The following is a 24,015-nucleotide window of genomic DNA, read 5'->3' as shown; positions in this document are numbered from 1 at the left end:
GCCAAAAATTCGAAGTTTCAGGGACTATCTTCATAAATTCTACCCTTGTGCACCAAACATACGAAAACCATGCCCAAAAATGCGAAGCCTTAACCAATTTTCGAAGTTGGGTGAAAAATGTCAAATATTCGAAACTTGAGTTAATTTGCGAAGTGTCAGAATTTCTAAGGTTCAGGGGCAAATTTCGAAAATATGTCATTTCCTTTCAATTCATCAACATACACGAAGACTTTGGAACATATGAAGGATCAATTATGAACAGTAAAAATCTTCGTATGAATTTCCAAAATACCCCTTCGAATATTCAGCATATACCCTTCGAATATTCAACATATAAACACCCCCTTCGTATGATTCCCCAAATACCCTTCGCTTTTTGGTGTAAGCCATCTGTTCTTACAGTCTTCGTTTTTTTTTTCCGTTCCTTATAGTTTTTCGTTTCTTACTGATCTTCCCAAACCCAAACCGATCCTTCGCATGAAATCAACTTTGTTCTTACAGTTCTCCCCAAAGCAAATACCTTTCGTTTATTTCACATCCAATACCATTCGAAATTAATCAGTGACTATTGAATCAATTCTCTTCGTGAACAAATTCTTTCAACCATCTTTCACAGTGCTTCGCATATCAACATATACCACTTTGACTCGGTACCATTCGTTCCTCAAAACTCAATCTTCGCTTTTTCAATCAACCAGCCCTTTCGAAACAAATCAAAACACAGTCTTCGTTCATTATCATCACCCATTTCTTTCACGAACCCAGTAGACATTCAAGAACCAAAATTGAATCATACGAAACCACTGATTACCCACCAACGACTCCAATAAACCATTCCGTTTTCCAGTTCTTCAATCTAATAAGAAATCGACTCCAAACCCATGGACTTTAACTGATTTGATCATAATCCAAAACAAATTTTCGACTCCAATAATCACCCAAATCATCGATTCGAACTCCATTCATCAAAAAATCAACAATATCCAATTCAAATCTGACTTCAAAATCAAGGAATCAAGATCCCAATTTCAACTTTCGTTAGTTTGACTTTTCAAAGTCAACAAACCATAAACATGAATTCGATGATTCTGGGCCAGATTTCAGATCAAACACATTATTCAAACCGTTCTTCATTCCCCTCAAATGTTATGGATCGATTTTATCAAAATCAAAACAGTGATTAACAATCCCTTGTTCATCATCGGTTTAGCATATACAACCAATTCACAAGAGAAGATTCAAGAACAAATTCTAATTAATTTGTAAAATCGATTAGAAGAACAAGATACTCAAGAATAATCGATAAAGAAGATACAGACGCCGACAGTACAAGTAAGATATGCGAATGTACATGTTATCTCACGAACAGTTATTGATGAATCAAACGGATTTCAAAGACTTGTGGGCTTACTTCATTGAAAAATCGGATTTAAAGGAATATCAATTGGGCTTGAAATAAGATGAACAGTAACCGAATAAAATCATTTGATATTTGGAACAATTTGGGCTCATAATGAACAATATACAAATTTGGATATTGGACCAATTAATTTGATGAACAGTAAAGAATTCAAACTTTTAGATCATAAAAAAAAATTTGAGCATGAATTTCGATTCAAACGAACAAATGCAATTTGAAAATTGAATGGAACAAACAAATAGGATTGGATCGGATTTGATCAACGAAAAATTATTGGATCGCAACAAATGGGTTTTTTCAAAGAAAATTTGATCCAACGAGTCAAATGATCATGAATCAAAAACGCAACGCACGATTTAATGAGATTAAGAGAGATCATAGAGAAAGACTCACCAAAATTGATCAAATTGCGACAAAAATTGCCAAACAGAGAATCGTTCTTCAAATATCACCTTGATCTTGAAGACCCCCTCTAATACCAATTGTAGTGACAATGAACATGGTTTGGCATGCGGAATTAAAGCTTGCACAATTGAACATGGTGATTTGGGTGTTTAAGAGATATATTGAATGTATATGGTGTTACAAAAAGGATCTAGATCTAGACTACATAATTAACACACACTTACACACTTACTTCTACATCTCTCAAAGCACACCTCTACAAGTGGACAAACCCACTATTTATAGAGGTGTTTACATGTCTCTCTCTCACTCTAACTACCAAATGGGTCTAAAGTCTAAAGCACCACATGCAAGTGGGTTTTACAAAAGTCAAACATTTACAAAGTCATGAATGAAGAACTTTGCACCCCAACACCTTGGTCGTAGGCCTGGCAATTGGGTTGGGTTCGAGTTGGCTGGTCACGGGTTGGTGGGTTAGTGGGTTAGAATACATTGACCCAAACCAACCTATATAGTATATGGGTTGGTGGGTTGGCAGGTTACGGGTTAGCGGGTTGAAAACATCAACCTAACCCAACCCATATAACCCGTATAAGTATATCGGTTCGTGGGTTTGTGCGTCAGTCGGTCGAACCCAACCCGTATAACCCATTTAATAAGAAACACATTTTAAAATGGAACTAAAAAATACAAATAAAATGAAGTCATAAAGTCTTAAATATTCAACATAGAGTCATAAACATGAGTGACGACGACGAGTGGTATGCGACAAACGGAGGACGAGAAGAAGAGTGGTGTGCGTGCAACACTGCGGCAGTAGATAACTAAATTTCCTTTTGATTAGGGGCTTCTTAGGGGCTAGGGCACGCTAAATCGACTCGAAGATGTTTTGCAATTTTGGAATTCGGAAAAAGATTAAACTCTAATCAAATATTCAAAACTGATAAATAATTAAATATATTTTTTAAAAATTATATATATATATATATATATATATATATAATCGGGTTGGCAGGTTGACCCGCGAACCCAAACATGTAACCCAACCCAACCCATGAAATAAACGGGTTAGAGGGTTGGTGGGTTGGCAGATCAAAAATCTCAACCCAAACCCATTTATTTTCATGTTGGGTCAGTGTCGGGTTACGGTTTGGGTCGAGGATTTCCACCCCTAGTTACTCATGGCATTTTAGATGCTACCATGGTGATGTTTCGTACCATCAAGTAGGGGATTATAGAGCTCATGGGCACTCTCCCCTAATGGGATTTTACATCCCCTAATCATACCTAATGTGATTTGGGAGGATATATCATTATATTTTATTACAGGGTTACCAAAATCTGATGGATTTGATGTAATCCAAGTGGTTGTCGATCGTTTGTCAAAGTATTGCCACTTTATACCCTTGAAACACCCATTTACTGCCATAATCATTGTTGAAGTGTTTTTAAAAGAGATCATCAAGTTACATGGCATCCCAAAGATTGTTTTAAGCGATCGCAACCCCTTGTTTTAGAGCACATTTTGGTGAGAAATATTTTCCTTGCAGGGAAGAAAACTGAACTTCAGTTCAGCATACCATCGGGAGAGTGACGACAGACAATGGTTGTTAATCAAAGTCTAGAAACCTATCTCCGGTGTTTCGCTGTCGAACAACCTAAATCATGGTCCTTTTGGCTACCCTGGGCTGAATATTGGCACAATACGGCGTACCATGTCTCCATTAACACTACTCCTTTTGAAGTTATGTACGGTCGACCCCCTCCCATTATCACACAATTCATTTTGGGCGAAATACAATGTGAAGCTATGGCGAGAGATCTGATTTACAGGGATGAAGCACTTATACAACTCAAGTATCACCTACTCAAGAGAGAATGAAGAAAACAACTAACAAGCACCACCATGATGAATCCTTCTCTAAGGGCAAGTGGGTCTACCTAAAACTCTGTCCCCATAAGCAACAATCGGTAGATCGCTGCATCAACCAAAAATTAGTTGCACATTTCTACGACCCATTCGAGATCATAAACATAGTGGGGCCTGTTGCTTACAAACTGGAGCTTCTTGCAGAGGCCAAATTCCAACCTGCATTCCATGTCTCCCTTCTTAAACGGTTCATCGAAAACCATCGGATTGAGCCAACACTTCCTAAGGGCCTCAAAATGGACTCCGACGACATAACGACACCAAGGCAATGTTTGGATGTTCGAGAGGTCTCCAAGGCTATCCACAAACTTCAAAATGGTTGATTCAATTGGATGAGGACACCACCGACAACGCTACATGGGAAGACTTTTTCCACATCCGAAGCCAATTTTCGGAGTTAAAGCTTGAGGACAAGCTTGTTCCTCAAGTGGTCGATATTGATAAGGAAATACCATGATCCCACATCTGGTCCAACCCACAACCATGAAGCCCAATGTGCCCAGCTATTGGAAATAAAGGTGTAGCCATATTAAGGCAAAGGTGGGCCTTGGCCCACCCTACAAAAAATTAAGTTTATATATATATATATATATATATATATATATATATATATATATATATATATAATTTTATTAAATAATAGGAACTAAGGTTGTGACATGACTCATCTCATTCAAACCTCCATATTTTATATCTTGTACATATTTTGCAAATAATTTAGCCTAACCTAAAATAAAATTATGCCTATGCCACTGCTTGGAAAGTTTACAAGAGGAGACACAAAAGAGACAACAAGGGACAACGATAGTGTACATACCACTAACTTCTTGCAAGACTGAAGAGAGAGAGAAGGCGAAGGGTTCGTTTAGAAAGTATTGTAGCATTCTCATTTTTATTATCTTTTTGTCTTTTGAAAGAATTGGTGTCCGACTATATGCTTAGGCAGAGACAATCTTATGATTCTTCTTTAAATGTCTCTGTTTATCCATTTGAATGAAGAGAACTGCTTCTTGGTTATTATTTTTTTCTTGAATCTTGTTATCTGTGCAAACTAGTATCTCCATTCTTATCAGCCTTGCTATCGGGTTCTGTTCCCAAGTACACCATTTTCGAACTTCGATCGCTCAACTTCGTATGGTAGGTGGCCAAGGTCTTCATATGAGCCTCATAACCAAAATTCTTGAGGTGGATGAGCGATGGTTTCAATCCCTTCCAAGCCTCATAGAGGGTCATGTCTTTTACTCCCTTTGTTGACACTCGATTTAAAATATGCACTGCATGACGAAAGGTTTTTCCCCATAGGTCATCTCTAGTATTGAGTAAAGATCTCGTCATTTCCAAAATGGTCTTGTTCTGGTGTTTGGCTACACCATCCGCTGTGGGGAATACAACGCGATTAACTATCATCTAATTCCTTCTCTTTCACAGAAATCGTCAAATAGTCTAGAGTCAAATTCACCTTCTTTTTAGGCCTTAAAATCTTTATCTTGAAATTGCTTTCGGATTCCACCTGTGTTTTGAACTTCTTAAATGTCAAGAATGGTTCATCCTTAGATATATGTCGAAGTCATCAACAATTAAGAATAAATATCAACTCTCGCATGTTTTCTGTGGTGATATCGGCCCACAAAGGTCAGCATGTGTCACACCCCCAAACCTGAACGGCGGAAACGTTCGGGGGCGGAGGACGTCATGTGTAGTATCACAACAATGCACAATAGTAATAAAAGTACAACATCCATTACATTCATAAAATATAACTTTACATCTTTGTTCAAATAATTGTATATTTGACACCACAAAGTATAATTTACAAACATAATAATTTAAAGTCGTGTATTCCTCAAAACCTGCTGATACTTGTTTAATGATTTCCTAAAAATACAAGTAGTTTGAAAAGAGTGTCAACAATTAAGTTGGTGAGTTCATAAGTATGTTATAAAAGTATTTTGTCATTTGTTCTCTGAAATGTAAATATATTCATCCATAAAATCCTATATTTTCTGTTGTATATGTATTTGTATTCTGAAATAGTATATTTTTAAATTCCCATAAAACTATGAAAAATATGTTTTCTCTGTACTAGAATAGTATTCCATATTTGTGCTTGTATGAAATTGTAATTATTGTACTATAGTTTTAATTTATTAAAACTATACGAAGTTGCTTACTAAGATTTTTAGCTCAATATCAAATTGTGAGTTATCATAACCATGCTTGATGACCTAAGCCTCGCCTGAAACACAATGTTCTTCAGGCGTTGTAATATGGTACAACAATTGTTATCCCTAGTATGCCGAGTTGACTGTAGCCAACGTTCGGGATGTGGGATTGCCAGTCCTGTATAGATATATACACAAGTGTCATGCTCTCCCTCCAGGAGACTCTGGTTATAACTTTCAAGGCTTTTGTTTTAGCACTTAAATAAGTACTTAAAGTGTGTCTCACAAAAGATATATTGATATTTATGTGTAGAATAATGATAAATATCTTTGAAATAGATATATTGTAAATATCTCATAAATTATATTAAATATAATTTATATAGTTATTTTCATAGTTACTCTGAATATCTAGAAAGCATACGTAGTTCCATAAAGTGTATTGATAAATATGCATGAACCATAAATTATACCTATTATAATTTATATGTTTATTGTTGTAATAAGATCCGAACCAGTAAAATAGTTTGTTTATAATAATCATAAACTATATAATCAAAATTTGTTATTTGTACGAGAAATCTTTGTATTTTACCTGTATTTTCCCCTTTAAAATATTATAAAAATAATGAAAATATAGGGGTATAAACTCACCTGATGTGAAGAATTGAGTAGCAGTTTGTTGCTAAAAAGGCTTTATTTCTGAATATTAGGCCTTGCGAGGGTTCGTATTTGGAAACTGAAAGACTCTATTTTTGTTGACTTCTTGCTTCTAGGGATGTCTTTTAAGTGTTGAATGTAAATAAGTTTGTGGGGGTAGGAAGTGTGAAAAAGTGTGAAAGTTGTGCCAAAACCGGAAAATCTCGCACCCTTTATATAGGGGTGAGAGGCTTCGGATCAGAAGATAGGAGGAGGCCACACGTCGGATTGCATGCAAGGGAAGGGGGCACGCGTCAGACAGGAGGGTTGCATACGCGTGCGAGCTCGGAAGACGCCACCGATGTGAGGTGCGTTGGTCTCCCATTGGACCTCGGCTTCGGATGAATCAGCGGCTGACACGAGGCGCACACTAGGTGGATACGGATGCGAGGTGACGTGGTGGTTGTTGTTCATGCAAAATTATCCGGTTTTCAAGGATTTCTCGATTTTTGAGCCAAAAACTTCCGAAATTCATAACTTTCTCATACGAGCTCCGTTTTTTACGTTCTTTATATGCAGGCGTAGGCGACAATATAATCTACAACTCTCGTTTAGACTTCGTCGGCTAATTTTGAATTTATTTTTAATATTATTATTTTTAACAGACCGGGACAGGAAACTCTGTTAAAAATTCATATCTTCTTCATCCAAAGTCTGTTTTCGTCTATCTTTTTACCGTTGTACTACTATTGATGAGACCTTCGATTCTCGTTTAGGTTGTATCGGTTAAATATTGTTTGATTTTTATTTCGAATTTCGGGTTGTGTACCGCTATATCGAAATTTGGAAAAACCATAACTTCTTCATACGAAGTCAGATTTGGACGTTCTTTTTACAGACATTCACAGGTTAATGTATTCTACGACTTTTATTTAGATAGTTAAGGCTAAAGAGTATTTTATTGAAAACTCAAATTTTACGTTAAATAGTGTTTTGTCGGTTTTGTCGCGGATTTTCGATAGGTCATAACTTCTTCGTTATAACTCGAAATTGGGCGTTCTTTATATTTTTGGAGTCCTTGACACGATTTCTACCATTACGTTCATCCCAAACAAGTTTGTTTAATATTTCATTTTTGAGGGTCAATATGTAAATGCACATAGTATACAAAATTTTCTCTTTATTACTTTAAAAAGAACTAGTTACAAGTTAATCTATACTAATACACTGATTTGAAATAACGGGTTGTTACAGCATGTAACAACTTTAATCGATTACTGGCACGAAATTGAGCTATGTTTGGAAATGGTTGTTGTCTTTGTTTTACAACTAAACTGTGTTGGGTATCTGATTTTAGGCAATTCTTGTACCATATTTTTCTCCGGTATGAACTCCATGACTCGAAAATTCACTTGTCCCATTCTTTCGTGCCATAACCACGCTTCATCATCAATATTTTCAATAAGACACACAAGTTGTACATCTTGATCTTGTATAGTCGTTCCTTGACCATACGTTTCATGTTCATTATCAGCGTATCGCACAAGTCTGCATTTTTCATCTTGATTGTGTTCCCTTTCTTAGTTAACTGTTCCAAACTTATTATTTCAATTTTCAAAGCAGGAGTGTAATATACCTTTGGTATGATAAGTTTTTCACTGGTTTTTCACTCTAGCAAAATTTAACCTTTGCCTTCAATTGATACCCTCGAGTCGTTACCTAACCATATCTGACCTGTTACCCTATCATCGAGCTTAGCAAACATATCTCTCACCCCTGTCATGTTATTGCTCATTCCATAGTCGAGTTACCATCGGTTCTTCCGACTTTCTTCATGACAATTAGTACAAACTTTTTCTTCATTTGGCAACACCTTTGTGCTCTTATTCTCGCCACACACTATAAGCAACAATGGATGTTAGTCTTCCTGCATTTCTTACTACCATAATTCTCATAAGCTTTATGTATCTTTAGTAATATTGTTAACCCTCTGCCCTTTTTTGTTGCATTCTGTCATTGATTTGGCTGCAATGATTGTTCATGATTCTCTGCTCCTTTTGCTAAACTCTCTAAAATTCACAATTAAATAAACATATAGCAAATCAGGATAAGAGATGTAAACATGACAAGATTCTTTAAAAATCATGTTTGGTTGATTCTAAAATCACGTGAAAGAGATACAAGGAACTCACATGTGGGGGTGACGTATCTAGGTGGACGATTGGTTGGAAATCACTCCCAACCAATATTTATAAATAATGTCACAACCCTAGTGTTCTGTGTATAATTAGTATATGTTAGTAAAAATCAAAGAGTTTTTAAATGAGATTAAAGGGTTTTTGTTCACTGTGCATAACAAGCAGTGGCGAGTCTAGAACCTAAAACCACATGGTTCACTATTTAAATTAAATAGACAAAAAAATATCAAAAAAATATATTGCAGGTTCGGATCAGGTTGAATTATATAAGCAAAAAAATAATAATAAGTACTTACAATTGTACCCGACGAGGTCTTATAGCTTGATACAATTTCACAATCGTGTCATTACTAATACTTCCTAAAACATTTTCTTCAATATATGACACCAAACTATCACTTAAAAAGCGATCACCCATTTTGTTGCGTACATCAGTATGTACTAACTTCATTGCTGAAAATGCGCATTCCATATCCGTTGAATATGCTTCTGTACTTCGACCATCTTTTCGGTAAGTTCTCCAATGTTCTTCAATTGATTAAATCTTTCATCTTCTCTCACATCCTTGATGTAATTTTTAAGTTCAACTTCAAGAACGTGAAGATCATATTATGTTTGAAACTCTTCCTGATAAAGTGTAGCCATTTCCATTAGTTTATCCAAATCAAAGGCTTTAAAAGACTCATGCTGGCACATACAATCTATGCAAAGAAGTAATTTCGTGTTGGCTTCATTAAAGCGATGGTTAAGCTCTTGAAGTTGCATATCAACCACCGCCTTAAATACATCAACATGATAGTGGTGCAAGGTATTAACCTGAAAATAAAAAGAATATTTAATATGCAAATGAGAAAACACAATAAATAATTCAAGTTGGTAATATCAAACATTACTAACCTATGAACCTCTTCAACGACTAAATCTGTCATAATATTTATCTTCCATATCCACGATTATAACATTGTGTTTATCACAAAATAAAGTAACATTCCTTAAAAGTGTTATGTAACATCCCAAGTTTTGTCATTTGTAGTCTCTGGGAATGGAAGAGTAAAGTCATGAAGAGCCTAAGGGCTAGATTGTCATTTTGGGGCCAAGAGGAGTACGTTGCGCGTACATAAGGGTACATTGCGCGTACCAGGGCGCGCCCTAGTACGCTGGGCGTAATCTTGTGTATGTTGGGTGTACTCATAAAAGATGGAAACCCTAATTATTGGAGTTGGGGGCTATATAAACATCCTTATAGACCATTCCCTCTCATCACTCTCCGCCTCCATCTTTCAGAAAACGTTCCAAAACCCCAGTCCTTGTGAGAGACTGTGAGTTGGTGGGTATTTTGAGTTCTTGTAGGTGGATGTCATTACATCAAGGAGTTGGAGAAGAAGTTTGGGTTGTATATTTGAAGTTGTGTTGTAACCTAGCAGCTCCAGAAGGTAAAAAGCTTCAATCTTTATGTTTGTATAACATAGATCTAGCCATTCTAGCAATTTTGGAATCATTTCTTATCCCAAAATTTCCAAGATGATGTATGTTGTGTTTTTGGACGAAATAATATGTCCTTCTAGACTCTTGGAGGGGTGTTGAGTGTTAAAAATAAGGTCCTAATGGCTTATGAGGTCCCATGCAAGTAGTTGAAAGGTCTTAATGGATTAAGACCTTGGATTAAGAACATTTTAGACATCCAAAGTGAAAAGTTGGAGACTTTGTGAGTCCTAGGCAGATTTGGTTGATGGATCTAAAGTCTGGGCTTAAGTGCTTAAGCCATCAAGCACTTATGAAGGTTTTTATCCAGTTCGCGTACGCCTCGTGTAAGAAGTTGTACGCCCAGCGTACAGGGTCAACGGCTCCGTTATCCAATCAACATGAGTCGAGGTACCCCCCGTGTACCAGAGGAGTACGCCCAGCGTACGTCCTCTGTTGGGCTTTTTGACTTCGGGCTTTGAGTTTTGGACTATTTTTGGGCTAGCTGGACTTGGGCCTTGGCAGGACATTATGGATATGGTGTTTTGGGCCAAGTCTTGGTAATAGATCTTGGATTTAGTCCCAATTTGGAAAGTTGGGCCAATGATGGGCCTTGTTATATGAACTTATAGATCATAGGTTTGGTATTGGGCCTTGACCCAAATTAGAGGGGAGGTAAATAGGGCTATTGTTATAAGGGATTCTTGGTCAAAATTTATATTCCTATTTCTTGACTCGTTATTCGTTATTTTGGATAGTTCGGGATTACCGTTGAGACGGTGGTTCATGAATCTGCTTCTTCGGTTCAGATCGGCATTTCGAGGTGAGTTATCCTCACTATATCAACAGGGTCTAAGGCACCAAGGTCGACCATTTCTCGAATTGTACACTGGTTTTGTTTGATATGCTTATCGATCTGTTAGATCTGCATCCTGGTAGTTAGGATGGTATATTATTAGTGACTAGGGCTGGCAATGGAGCGGGTTTTGACCCTGATCCGATCCAAACCCTTAATAATTATACGGCTTTGGAGCATAGTTTTTGATCCGTTTACCCGTTAACGACCCGTACCCGCTAACCCTTTTATTAAAAGGGTCGAGTATGGGTCATCACCGATCCGCTCCATTTATAACCCGCCCCATATAAATTTTAGAATTATGCATTTATATTTTATACTGCCTAAATTTTACTTTAAATTACAATCAAATGTCCAAAGAGAAAAGGCTGAAGACTAAACTATTTATACATAGGACTCAGGGACTCAACTTTTAGACTTCCAGTCTTCTCCCAAGAATCATGATGTCAATTCATTTATATTTCATCATGTAATCACCAATTTCATTTATAAATCAATAAATTCATTTATCAACTGGAAGAAAGTTTGTAATTGTTATTCTTTATCAATGCAGTCGATGGTAAAAAACCAATTGGAAGTAACTATAATAATGATTTTAATTTCAATCGAAAGTCTTTGAGTATATAATGTGTTTTCTAAATCAACATTTGTTTTATTTAACTAATTTGATTTTACAATTTAAGTAAAATATGTTTGATTACTCAAAAAACCTACGGGTTACGGGGCGGGTTTGGATATCTGCTGATTCGGTGGATAAGGGTATGGGTTTGATTACTCAAAACCCTGCGGGTTATGGAGCGGGTTTTGATCGGGTTTTGAAATTTGTTAAAAGGGTTTGGATCAAGGTCGATTCGCTCCAAACCCGCCCCATTGCCAGGTCTATTAGTGACCGGTTAGGTCAGTATCCTGGTTAGGAGGTTGCTATGTTATATGATTTGGTAGATCGGTTTGTTTGTCTATGGACTGTTATGTGATTATTTTGTTATATGTGCACATGGTTGTTTGTATGAGGTTGGATTGAGGCGGGTCTTGCTTTGTGTTGTAGGCCAACATACCCAGGGTGAACCAGATAGACTGCAGACTCGGAAGGGCACACAGTCAGGCCGAAGGCCCAGCAAGCGGTTCGGATAGGCTGAAGGCCCGAGAGGGCGGTCCATACGTGTCGAGGCTCAGAGAGTGGACTAGACAGACTGAAGGCCCGGTGCGAGCGGTCCAGTTATACTGTAGACTCAGGGAGTAAACCAGGTGGACTGAAGGCCTGGTGCGGGCGGACCGGTCACACTGCAGACTCGAGATGCATGGTTGTTCTGTATTTGTTGATACGATATGATTATGGTTATATGAGGTTGGTATTTTGGGGGAGTCACTAAGCCTCGGGCTTACAGTTTCAGTTTATTGTTTCAGGTACATCAGGGGATCGCGGCAAGGCGAAGGCGTGATCGTACAGCTCCTCATGATTTGTTTATGTTTCTGGGAAAACTCTGATGTTTAAACTATTTTGGAAACAAATTGTAATAATTGAATGGTTTTATATGAATTAAAAAGTTTTAAATTGGCTCGAATTTTATGGATGTTACAGGTTCACATTCTAAATCTCTAATTTCTTGAATTGCTTTTTTAGAGCTACTTACTTGATTCACGATATTTATGATATCTTGATCTTTTCTTTGTAATGTTGTATTCAAATGATCTGTGACTCCCAAGATATCAACCATCAAGTGTAGACAAAACACAAAATCAAAGGACTTTAATAACCTTAAGATGTGAATTGCTTCAGCTTTACGATCACGATCACTATTATATTTACCAAGGTCTTCAAGTACTTCACAAATGGAAGAATATATGTTCTTGATATTCAATAGAGGTGAAAAATAGAATCCCATCGAATATCAGATGGTCGTTTGATTTTAATTTCTAAAAGAAACAACAATCAAATAATCAAACAAATTAACAACAATCAAATAATCATATCACATTAAGACTATTAAGAGTATATCACATTAAGACTATTAAGAGTATGAAACAATATTAAAAAAAAAAAAAATTATATGCAATTGAACGGCCAAAGAGTGAATAAAAATTGTGATTACTCATATTGTGGTTTTAGATGAAAAAGGAATTGGAAATATAATTCCTTCATATTTTATTGTTTAGAAAAAGATGAATATTTACCTAATTGTGTTGTGTGGCTACCTAGGATATCCCAAATTCCCAAAGTGCTTGAGTGAAAGAAAAACTTAAACTGTGTTCTATGAATGGAACCGCGCCGATCTTGACTTATAATTTTTTTAAATTTAATTTGTATTAGACTATGTATTTTAGAGTATACCCTAAATAAAATTATTGGACTATTAACTTATAGAATATGAGCTTTAAAATCTTATTTATATTTTTTTCCTTTACCAAAAATACTAAGATGGTTCATTTAATTTTTATATGGTAGGTCACTAAAAACTATTATATATAACTTGTTTTAAAAATAAAAAAATAAATAAAAAATAAATAATAAAAAAAAAGATGGTTCAAGGGACCCACAATAGTTGTATGTAAATTGGCCCTTGATAACAAGGTAAATGTAGCGCAAATAAATTTCTCTTGCAAATCTTTTTTCAAATGATGTGGTTAAGCTACATTACCACGGTTCTTTCTATTTTAGCAAGAATTGTAAAATGTTTATGTTTGTAGACTAGCTAAAAAAAATAGTACTTAGTAAAATATATTGTGTAAATGTACTCCTAGATGATAAAAAATAGTACTTAGTAAAATATATTGTGTAAATCAACTATGCAACGGTTTGTTAATATCATAAAAATGCCAAACAAAACCATAGATAGGGGAAAGGGAACCAATAACAAAGCCCTACATTGTTATTTCCAAGCCTCGACGCCATTACGAGATAAACCTAGAAAGATTAAATCATACTGTAAAACGAGATGACTCCATTACGAAATAAAACCACTAATAAAGAAAGTTTACACAACACAAAAACCTATTCATTTTTCCAAGCATACAACACCAAAGAGAAACCAAGACCTTGCGATCGTGAATCTTTAGCCAACGAACTCGACCAACTTACCCCTGAGTGATCCGAACCCGAACCCGAACCCCACAATTTCTCAGCCGAAAGACAGGTTTGAAACAGAAACACCGCATTCCCTATAAAATTACCAAAAAACCAGCCATAAACATCCCAATAAACCTCAACCGGCAATCCATCGATCAAAATTGTGCAGTTTCCCCTAAACTTCCATCGAAGCCGTTTCACTTGCAACACCAATTTACCATCAATACGTATCAATAAACACGGATCATTAGTGCTAACTGTATCACACTCGATCAACACCTCATGTACTTGTCCCTTACCACAAAACTGGGCTGTCGTTGTATACACTTTTTTACCAAAAATATGTTCTTTTTTCGATACGAAAACAGAATTCGGTGAAGAAGTCATCACATGATTCATCTTTTTGTACACTTCTTTCTCCATATCACCCAACAACAAGATCAGTTCTTGGTTGACAGTGATGGCAAAATAGAAACCCTCGATCGGTTCAGGGGAAGAACCGAATTTAGCAGATGAAAGATCCCAAAAGGCGTGGATTGAATTTGAACCCATTTCCATGGTTTTAAACCCTTTTCTTTTGGAGAACAACCATGGTTTGATTTCGAGTTTACAGACAGATTGAGTACTGGAATCATCTATTTCAACAGAAAGAGCTTGACCCATTATGTTTTTAGTCCAAGTTGTCGTCACGATGAAGCAACAACTGTGCAATTTACACTGGTAAACACAAGTAACAAGACTCTGTGCATTTCTATCGGTGGAAACACCTGACGAAGAAGAAGACGAAGAAGCATCGGCAATTTGAACGCCATTTTCACCGAAACAAGAAGGGAAATCCCTCATTCTTAACATCTAACCCGCAATTCCGCAACTGGGTAGTGATAATCTTTGAAGGGTCCCCTTAAATTTGACTTACAAGAGTCAAGGTTACTTGAATGGAATGGGAAAGGAGCTTTGGGATAATCTTTGAAGGGTACCCTGAAGTATGTCTTTATAAAAGGGTCGGGATTTCTTGAATGAAATGGTATTGGATTGGTTTTTGTGAAGCTTTGTAGGGAATATCTGAAGGGTGCCCTGCAATTTGTCTCGCCAAAGATCAAGATTTCTTGAACGTGCACATGAAGCTTAAAGGATTTTGAGCAATCTATGAAGGGTACCCTTAAATTTCGACTTACAATCTGGTCAATATTCTTGAATGAAATGGTTGTTGTGTAGATGAAGCTTAAAGAAGGACTTGTAGGATAATTTCTGAAATTTGACTTAGAAAAGGGTCAAGATTTGTCGAATGAAAGGGGCATTGGTGTACATGAAGCTTAAAGAAGAATTTGTAGGTGAATTTCTGAAGGGTACCCTGAAATTCGACTTACAAAGGGGTCAATATTTAAAAGGACATTGTGTACATGAAGCTTAGATTGGCAAAGGGTTCAAGATTTCTTGATTTTTTTGAACCTAGAAGATTGCCCTACAGAATGGACAAGATTTCATGAAGAGAGAAATGAGTGTAGGGTGCATGAAGATCAGACTGATAAAATACGAATAATTCTTGATGTTCTGTATAGAAATCTTCCATGTCTGAAGAAATGGGGTTCAGGCCTTCATGAAGAAAAAGATAGCAGCTTTGCAATGAACTTTCTCTCTCACACATAAATACACAGAGTTGTAGTGAGGGAGAATTCGAATGAGTTTGCTTTTCATGCTTTAGTTTAGGGCCCCCTTTTTATGATTGGTGTTTCTTTATTGTCTCAATAAATGGCGTTTGCTCAACAATATCTTTGCTTAAGAATGTAAATAACAATAATGAAAGGCATGTGAAAAAAGGAACATCTCTTAATCGGGGTATTATGGGAACTAGTTTTTGGACCCTTGAAGATAAAGATTTTCCAATTGGCGGATTTGGATCCCGCAACTTTATATGTATCAATGGATATTTTAATCGTTAGTTTTAATATTTGTAATTTATAATCGATGGTGTGATAGATCTGTAAACTATGATCCTCTGATAGATCTATAAAATGTTGCAAATAAAGTTGAGGATAAGCCTGACAATCGAGTTATGTTCGGGTTGGCGTGTCGCGGGTTGCTTGTTGGCAGGTCAAAACATGTCAACCCAAACACGACCCATTTAAATATACAGGTCGCGGGTCGCGGGTTGACGGGTTTGGAGCATAAACTCATATATGACCCGCAAACTCATTTATTTACACGGGTTCACAGGTTGGCGGGTTCGTGGGTCAGATTTGGGTTCGTGGGTTCGATTCCATAAATAAAATTGACAATGAAACATGAATAAATTCTTGATGGTTGATTCAAACATATCCGAATTTTAGACACTTAAGTTTTAAACATCCAAACGAAAATTAAAAATATTCATAGAAACATATTCAAACTAAACATTAATACAAACATAGATAATTCAAGTGTTAAAGTAATAGCCACAATTCTCATTTTTTTCTCCCAAAAAAACAAAGTTAATTCTCTAACACCATTTTGATATCTGATTTTGATCACAAAGTAACACAGGTGAAAGTGGGATTGTGGGAGACCAGGAGACTGGATGTCTAGAAGAGGGAGATATACTCATACGCAATTTGATTTTGAGATTATTATTTAGGGCAAATGGGCAAAATGGTTACAGACTTAGTCTTACAGGTTACGACTTACGACCTTAGATCATCCATCACGAGTTAAAATTTCAAAACCGTCAAATAGTCTATGAATAAATGGTATATATTATATAATACTTATTAAATATTAATACTAGATACATAATAACATTTAAACATAAAATAATTTTTTTATTAAAAATATAAACGGGTTGGCGGGTCAACCCATTTATTTTTTAAGAAACTCGTATATTACCCGTTTAATTATCGGGTTGACGGTTTGGCGGGTTGAAAAATTCAACCCAAACTCATTTATTTCGTGTCTTGTTGTGGGTCGTATCGAGAATTGTCAGTCCTAGTTGAGGAGTTGAGGTCATTAATTAAGGGCTTGATAGATCTATAAAATATTGCATATAAACTTGTGAGGAGTTAGAATTATGACAAATTATATAAAATACATAAAGTTTATACAAAATTTGATTGGGAGATTTTGAAATTGGGTTTTATTTTTTTCAATTGTGTTATTACAAAATTTCATTGGCTTGCTTACACCACTTTAGGGTGATGAACCACTTGAGCGACCTTGGTAAGTTATTGCATAAAATCGTGATGCTCTAAGAGGAAAAAAAACGAAGAAATAAGAGAAAGTGGGTACAAATCTACGTAAATGTTTAATTTAACCTAAATATTTGGTAATTAGTAACATATATGTAAGCCACATCAAGTTTTGACTAGTCAACAAGTGAGAAACATGAAACTTCTGAAGGAAACCGATCGATTGGTTAAATTTATAACAAATTTATAAACTTAACGACTTAATTGAGAAAATAAATAAAAATAATATAAAATCAAATTTTTATATAAACTTAATGTGTTTTATACAATTTCTCTTGAGATTATATCAAAATAAAGGTACGAAGAAGGACTTCATATACATATAAATAGCTTTTTTATTTTGAGTCTGTACAAGATTTATGGATAGAAATATGAGTAAAACTAATTTTCTTTTCAACATAAAAAACAAGAGGCATGGTTTATATTGCTTCATTTTGAAGGTGTGATAGATTTATAAATATTATGTCTACTCATAAATGAAAAATATGTGTATGTATATGATGTCTTTAATATGTTCCATTAAAATTTGTAGAGTTTCATGCATTGTTGCAATAAAATAATATAGTCAAATGAAAAATAAAATGTTGATGTGACAATTCATTAAACTCTATAAAATTTCAATACATTATGGATGTCCTTTCAAGTCTGTATATTTCTACCCTTAAATGTTATAGTATTCCATTACCCCTAGATATATAGAGATATAAAATCTATATTATTCTTTTGTTAGCTAATATATTTTATATTATATATAAAATAAAAATAGATATACTATGTATATTTACAGATGTTATCATCTTACTTGGATAGTCTTCTACATAAAATGCAAGGAATGTCTTCTGAATCATAAGATGTTTTTTTATTTTACTTCGGGGTTGAAAAGCAAGCATGGTTATTATTAATAATCATGTACCTGATGGTTTTCGCATAGAGAGTAACATGACATTTTGTAAGGATGGAAATGTATTATAGATAAGTTATTTAAAATTCTTTCTAATTAAAATCAAGAGCTTTGTCTATAGGAGATTGTATCATTCTTATTAAGACACTTCTTAGAAACTTGGATGGATATTTTTGTCTCTTTTTGAAGCATCGATCACCATTCTTGACCTTTTGGAATTTATGTGTGCTAACATTTTTTGGGATTGTGATCCCGGAGATCGAAATATATCTTGGGTTAAATGGAAAAACATTCCAGCCTCTAAAGATGAAGGTGGTTTGGAGATTGGAAGTTTATTCGCGGTTGATAAAGAAGATTTTCAACCAAACCTAATGGGTAATGGACTTCTATTATTATGACTATTCATGGTTTGATGGGTGGATCTAAATAAGTGGGAATCAAATCAAATTTAAAGAGTCTAGAGCTAGATTATTGGAACCATTAACATATCCAAGTAGAAAATATTTATTTAGACATGTTTTTAATAAGAATGTGGGAAATGAAAATCCTACAAAACGATCATTGGATTGATGAATTTACTTTTCGTGATAGATTTCCACGACTTTATGCTCTTAAAGTTGATAATGATTGTTTGGTGAAAGATAGGCTCTATCATGGGAGTTAAGGTGGAAATGGTGTCGAGGAGAAGTGGAGGAGGCTTAGAAGAGATCCAATTATGTATTCTCAGTTTTCCTGGGATGCAAATGATATATGGGTTTGGGTGCTTGATGGTTACGAAATTTTCGTGGTTTCTTTAGGTCGTCATTTGACTATACTTGTACTGTAGTTAAAAGGATGAATTACAGCTCATTGGAATAAGTTTGTGCATATAAGATTAAATGTTTTGGGTATCATAGTATTCTTGATCGCTTGCCTACAATTACAAATGCCAATCTAATTACGAAAGATATAGATGTTGATTCGCTTTTATGTCTGATATGTGACGGTAATGTTGAAGCTTTGGACCATATTATATATATATATATATATATATATATATATATATATATATATATATATATATATATAAGCAAGCATTGTTTATTCTTTTTCTGAAATCTTTAAAATCCTTGTCATGCTTTATCACCCACAATGTTTTTTCTTTCTATAAGTTAAAACTAAATTGGTATAACCTACTATTAAATTTTTAGGTACAGTGACTTCCTAAATTTTCTATAATATTCTTAGAATAGTATAAAATAACAAATGTTAATTTTATGTTTTCTTTTTCCAGAAACCAAGTTTTGAACTTTCTTTTGAGTCCGATCCAATCTAAAACCAAAAAGCAACCTGGTTTTCTTACCTTTCAAACTTAAACATCTTTGTTTTAGTTTCACATTTTGAATTAACGTAATGCAAGATGTGCAGTGCATGTGTCATGTGTGTATTTCCCACATATCACACATTAATTATATTATTAAAAAAAAAAAAAAAAAAAAAAAAAAAAAAAAAAAAATTAACACATGTACTCACTAATTTTACTCTTAAATCTACACAACTTTCATGCACTCACTGACTTAACTTTTAAATCTTTAAACCTTCAACCTTTAGCTGATGGAGACATATCCAACAACTCCTAATAACGCTAGGTCCCCTTTGATATTTTATAATTTTGTTAGCATGTTATCTCAGTGGTTAGATATTTTGGAAGAAAAAAAATAACAAAACAGGCCTAATTTCAAGAAGAAAGAAAAAAAAAAAAAAAAAAAAAAAGGTAATTAAGAATGAATACTTGAAAGCTACAATAGCATGAAATAAAACAGTGGACATTAAGCACTTTTTACTGCTAGAGAGAGAGAAAAGCCACTTTGTTGCCTCCCTCTATGGACTACTCAATAGTCAATAGACATCATCGTGCAGATGCAAGTCAAAAAGCAAAATCGAGAATGAGATTGAGATTCCACCCTGTCTCTCTTTTTTTTCTTTCAAAAGTAGATTGTCTTGTCGTTGCCAAGAATTATCATGTTTGATGTTTGGATAGTATTAGTATGATCTGCTATAAATGGATAGGGTTTGCACTTTGCATATATTGTGTTTAGGACTAGTTTAACTAGATATTGTATGACAAATACATATGTTGTGAAATATTGGAAAGCTAAAACAACGGATTTAAACCATATTACACTTAATTTGAAGGTTGGTTGAAGGATTTTTAGCCTCTAAAAGACAAAAATAATGTTAAATGAAGGACGGTTGGAATTGCTCTTAGGCTGGGTTGGCATTCTCACTAAAAAAAACTAGTTTTGTGGCTTATCAATAAATTATATCTCAAACTGCTTATTAAAAAACTAATTTATAAACTACTTTAAAGGTCTCGCACAATCTTATATTGCAATAATATAAAAAATAAAATAAAGTAGATTATAGGCGTCAAACAGAGTCTTTGAGTTTCAATGAAAATATAAGGATATCTTTGTCATGCAATTTACACATTTACTAGCTAGTGTACCGTAAATCCAGTTGAGTTCCTGAAGATATTAAAAAAAAAAAAAAAAAAAAAAAGTGTTACTTGTACATGTTTTACACAAACTACTTTAGAAATGGTTTTTAGTTTTACAAGTTTATTGTGTGAATAGTAAATTACAAAACAGTCCCTAAATTGTCTTTTTTTTTTCTACAACACAATGTATGCCACAAGTACTATCCATAAAATATAACACGAATCACAATTTTACTTGATAAGTAAAATCAAATATAATAACAATCACCTTTTTACTAGATACTTAAAAGTGCAATATAACACTACATCGAAGATGACTTTTAACCCATCTTGAATCATCAAAAAAGTAGATTCATCATTCATCTAGTGGGGCAATCCATCCGATTGCCAGATGTGAATTTCTTGAGTTATAAATGGCAACTTTACAAAGAGACTGTAATGACTCTCCTTAGTTCTCCCTTTGGATTTGAAAACTTGAGCTACAAAGAAACGGATGGAAATATCAAAGAGTCTTAAATGGGGGCAGGTAGGTTATAACTATCAATCATGATCAATACCCAACACATTAATTACATGTCATTAACAAGCAAAGGAATCCAAAAAACAAAGATTTAAACAGCCCACATGTTGTCAAGTCTACATCCATGAGGGTCTGTGTATCAAATATCTTGATGGAAATAGATATTTATTACTTTATGAATTATGATTGCTTGTTTATGAAATTTGGGTATTACATCCAAAGTCCAAAAAGGTTAAAACTTGGCAAATATAAATAAGGTTCTAATTCATCAAAATCCAATTCCACAAAAGTATGTAAAGTAAAAGCAATGACAAAGAAACATAACACAAATATGAAGAAATTAAGTAAAAGACAACATACTCTGTGATCTCAAGCATCAGCAGGATCCTCTGCAACTCTTCCAGTTCCACCAAAAGGATCATGAGAAGGACCAGTTTCTTCTCCAATATGACGTTGCACCAAACGCTGCAAATCAGCCATAACTTTCTGTTCACGTTTTGCCTTTTCTTCATAGTTAAACATGGCAAGAGCTCTTTTGTCTTCAGCACTATAAACTTGGTTTTCTTTCCTAATACGAATTGCATTCATCCTTTGATGCCTACTACCACTCATCACATAACCAAGATCCTCAAACTTACTAATCTCTTCAGCTGAAAGACCAACTTCTCCTCTTCGAGGGATACGTTTCCCTTGTTGAACATACTGTGCAATTGCATCACCTTCACCAGGCCTCAGTGCACCTCCATAGCTGATATGCCCTTCTGCTCTTGGCAATGGCATTGGACCTACTTCTGCTTCTTCATCATCATCATCATCTAAACCAGCTTTCTTTCTTGATTCAATCATCTCTTTCAGCAATATCAACTCCCGTTCAGCTTCTTCTGTTTTCACTGGTTCATCCACCTGTGGTTTGCTTCTATCATCATCTTCAGAGTCTGAATTCTTATCAGATGCTGAATTGTCACTGCCCTTTAAGCTCCTTTTCTTGCTTCTTTTAGCCTTTGATGATCCCTCTTCTCCATTACTTTCGCTGCTTTCTTCAGAATCACTATCTTTACTTTTTCTTGATGTACTTCTTCTCTTTCTCTTACTATCTCTCCTGCTGCTGCTCTTTCGTTTGGTGGATTTCCTCTTCTGCTTCTTTTTCTTCCTCCTCCTATCTTCCTCCTCAGAATCATCAGTGGATTCATCTGATTCGCTGTCACTCACGGATACTGATTTCCTGCTTCTCCGCTTACGCCTAGAACTTGAACGCTTGCTCTTCTTCCTCCTCCTCGATCTGGAATCATCTGAATCAGATTCCGAGTCCTCTGATTCTGATTCAGACTCGGATGAATGGCTCCTCTCCTTTGAATCTAACTCAGACTTTGTATCCTTGTACTTTTCATTATCTTCTTCAGCATCCTTCTCTGCAATTTCCTCGGGTTCAAGCTCATCGGGATCATCATCGCGCCTTGGAGGACTAGGTGTGATGTTCCATATACAATTCCTCAACATTTTCCTTAACTTTTGACGTTTTAGCCTCCGGTAATCTTCATAACTGGCTCCTTTTAACTCTTCGTCGGATTCAGACTCTGGTCCGTTCCCGTTCCCGTTCAGGTTATTACGATCAAGATACTGTTTCTTTTGGTCACCGTAATAAGGTTTCCTGTTCGTATTCATGGTTTTGATTCTAGGGCTAGGGCTTCTTTTAGATCTAGGATAATCAGGGGAACGATGATTGCGGCGATAACTATTTTGATTATCGTACCTGCTATAGTCCGGGCTGCGACTCCGGCTACGGCTAACACTGCGATTACGATTCCTCGATTTTGAATAATCGGGGGAACGACGGTTACCCGGACGATTGAACTCATCATCGTACCTTGAATAGTCTGGGCTGCGACGAGAACTGCGATTCCGACGGTCACTTGGCGCACGAGAATCCGGCGAGTAGTTGCGGGTTTCTTTATGGCCGCGACGTCGCTCTAAGGGGACTTCAATGACGGAAGCGGTGTATCCCATTTGAAAGCAGTGGTTTGAAAGAAACGAAAAGGGCGAAATCCGTTGGTTTGAGCCCTATAATAACCTCGGTTGGCAAAATTTCTTTGGAACCCCTACACTATTTAAATATCCAGTTTAGTCCTTTACCAACTCAGGTCATGCTTGCTTTTGATATGACAAAAATGTTTGACTATGTCAACTCCATGTTATGATATGGCTCAACTTTACATCTATCCGGATCAATAATATCTCACTCGCACATACCAAAAAATATTGCTAACTGAATCTAATTGAAATCCATTCCACCATTACCCCTCAACCAGCACCACCCTCATCCTCCTTCTCCACACATCAATTTAGGGGTGTTCGCAGTTTGGTTTGAAACCGTGAAACCAGCCAAACCGGTCATCGGTTTAGTTTTACGATTTGTATTTTTCTTTAAGGTTTGGTTTGCGGTTCGAACTTTTCAAACCGTATTGAACAGTTTGGCTTACGGTTTTTAAAATTTAAAAAAAACCGTATAAAAACCAAACCAAACCGTAGGATTGTATATATATTAATTAACTTTTTTTTATATGTTTTCATTTACTGCTTTTTATTTACTATTTTGGTAGTTTTTTATGACAACTTTAATATTGCAGATTTTTTAACAATATTAGGCCAATTTTTTATTGTTTTGACAGCTTTAATATTGTAGTTAATAATATTCAGATTCCTTCCATTTTTCCTCACGCGATTCCCTTTCCTTCCCTAGGCGATGCTCCACAAACAACTATTTC

General features: G+C 35.3%; 2 protein-coding genes across 2 annotated transcripts; both read right to left on the bottom strand.

Annotated features, from left to right (window-relative positions):
- Positions 1-13,838: 13,838 nt before the first annotated feature.
- LOC145048646 (uncharacterized) lies at positions 13,839-15,858 on the bottom strand. Its single transcript, XM_078997195.1, has one exon. The coding sequence runs from the start codon at positions 14,985-14,987 to the stop codon at positions 14,061-14,063; it is 927 nt and encodes a 308-aa protein (XP_078853321.1). The 5' UTR covers positions 14,988-15,858; the 3' UTR covers positions 13,839-14,060.
- Positions 15,859-20,826: 4,968 nt separating this feature from the next.
- On the bottom strand, positions 20,827-23,294 carry LOC145048645 (Ras-induced vulval development antagonist protein). The gene is made up of 2 exons (XM_078997194.1): positions 21,614-23,294; positions 20,827-21,212 (listed from the first exon to the last, which is right to left on the bottom strand). The coding sequence occupies exon 1, from the start codon at positions 23,255-23,257 to the stop codon at positions 21,623-21,625; it is 1,635 nt and encodes a 544-aa protein (XP_078853320.1). The 5' UTR covers positions 23,258-23,294; the 3' UTR covers positions 20,827-21,212; positions 21,614-21,622.
- Between the last annotated feature and the right edge of the window lie 721 nt (positions 23,295-24,015).

The sequence above is a fragment of the Lactuca saligna genome, chromosome 5 (assembly GCF_052625555.1).
Source record: "Lactuca saligna cultivar CGN05327 chromosome 5, ASM5262555v1, whole genome shotgun sequence".
NCBI lineage: Eukaryota > Viridiplantae > Streptophyta > Magnoliopsida > Asterales > Asteraceae > Lactuca > Lactuca saligna.
This window is presented reverse-complemented; position numbering and strand designations above follow the sequence as displayed.

Bases quoted from the DNA above. Each gene is read 5' to 3' on its own strand.
- LOC145048646 (XM_078997195.1), bottom strand. From the start codon at position 14,987: ATGTTAAGAATGAGGGATTTCCCTTCTTGTTTCGGTGAAAATGGCGTT.
- LOC145048645 (XM_078997194.1), bottom strand. From the start codon at position 23,257: ATGGGATACACCGCTTCCGTCATTGAAGTCCCCTTAGAGCGACGTCGC.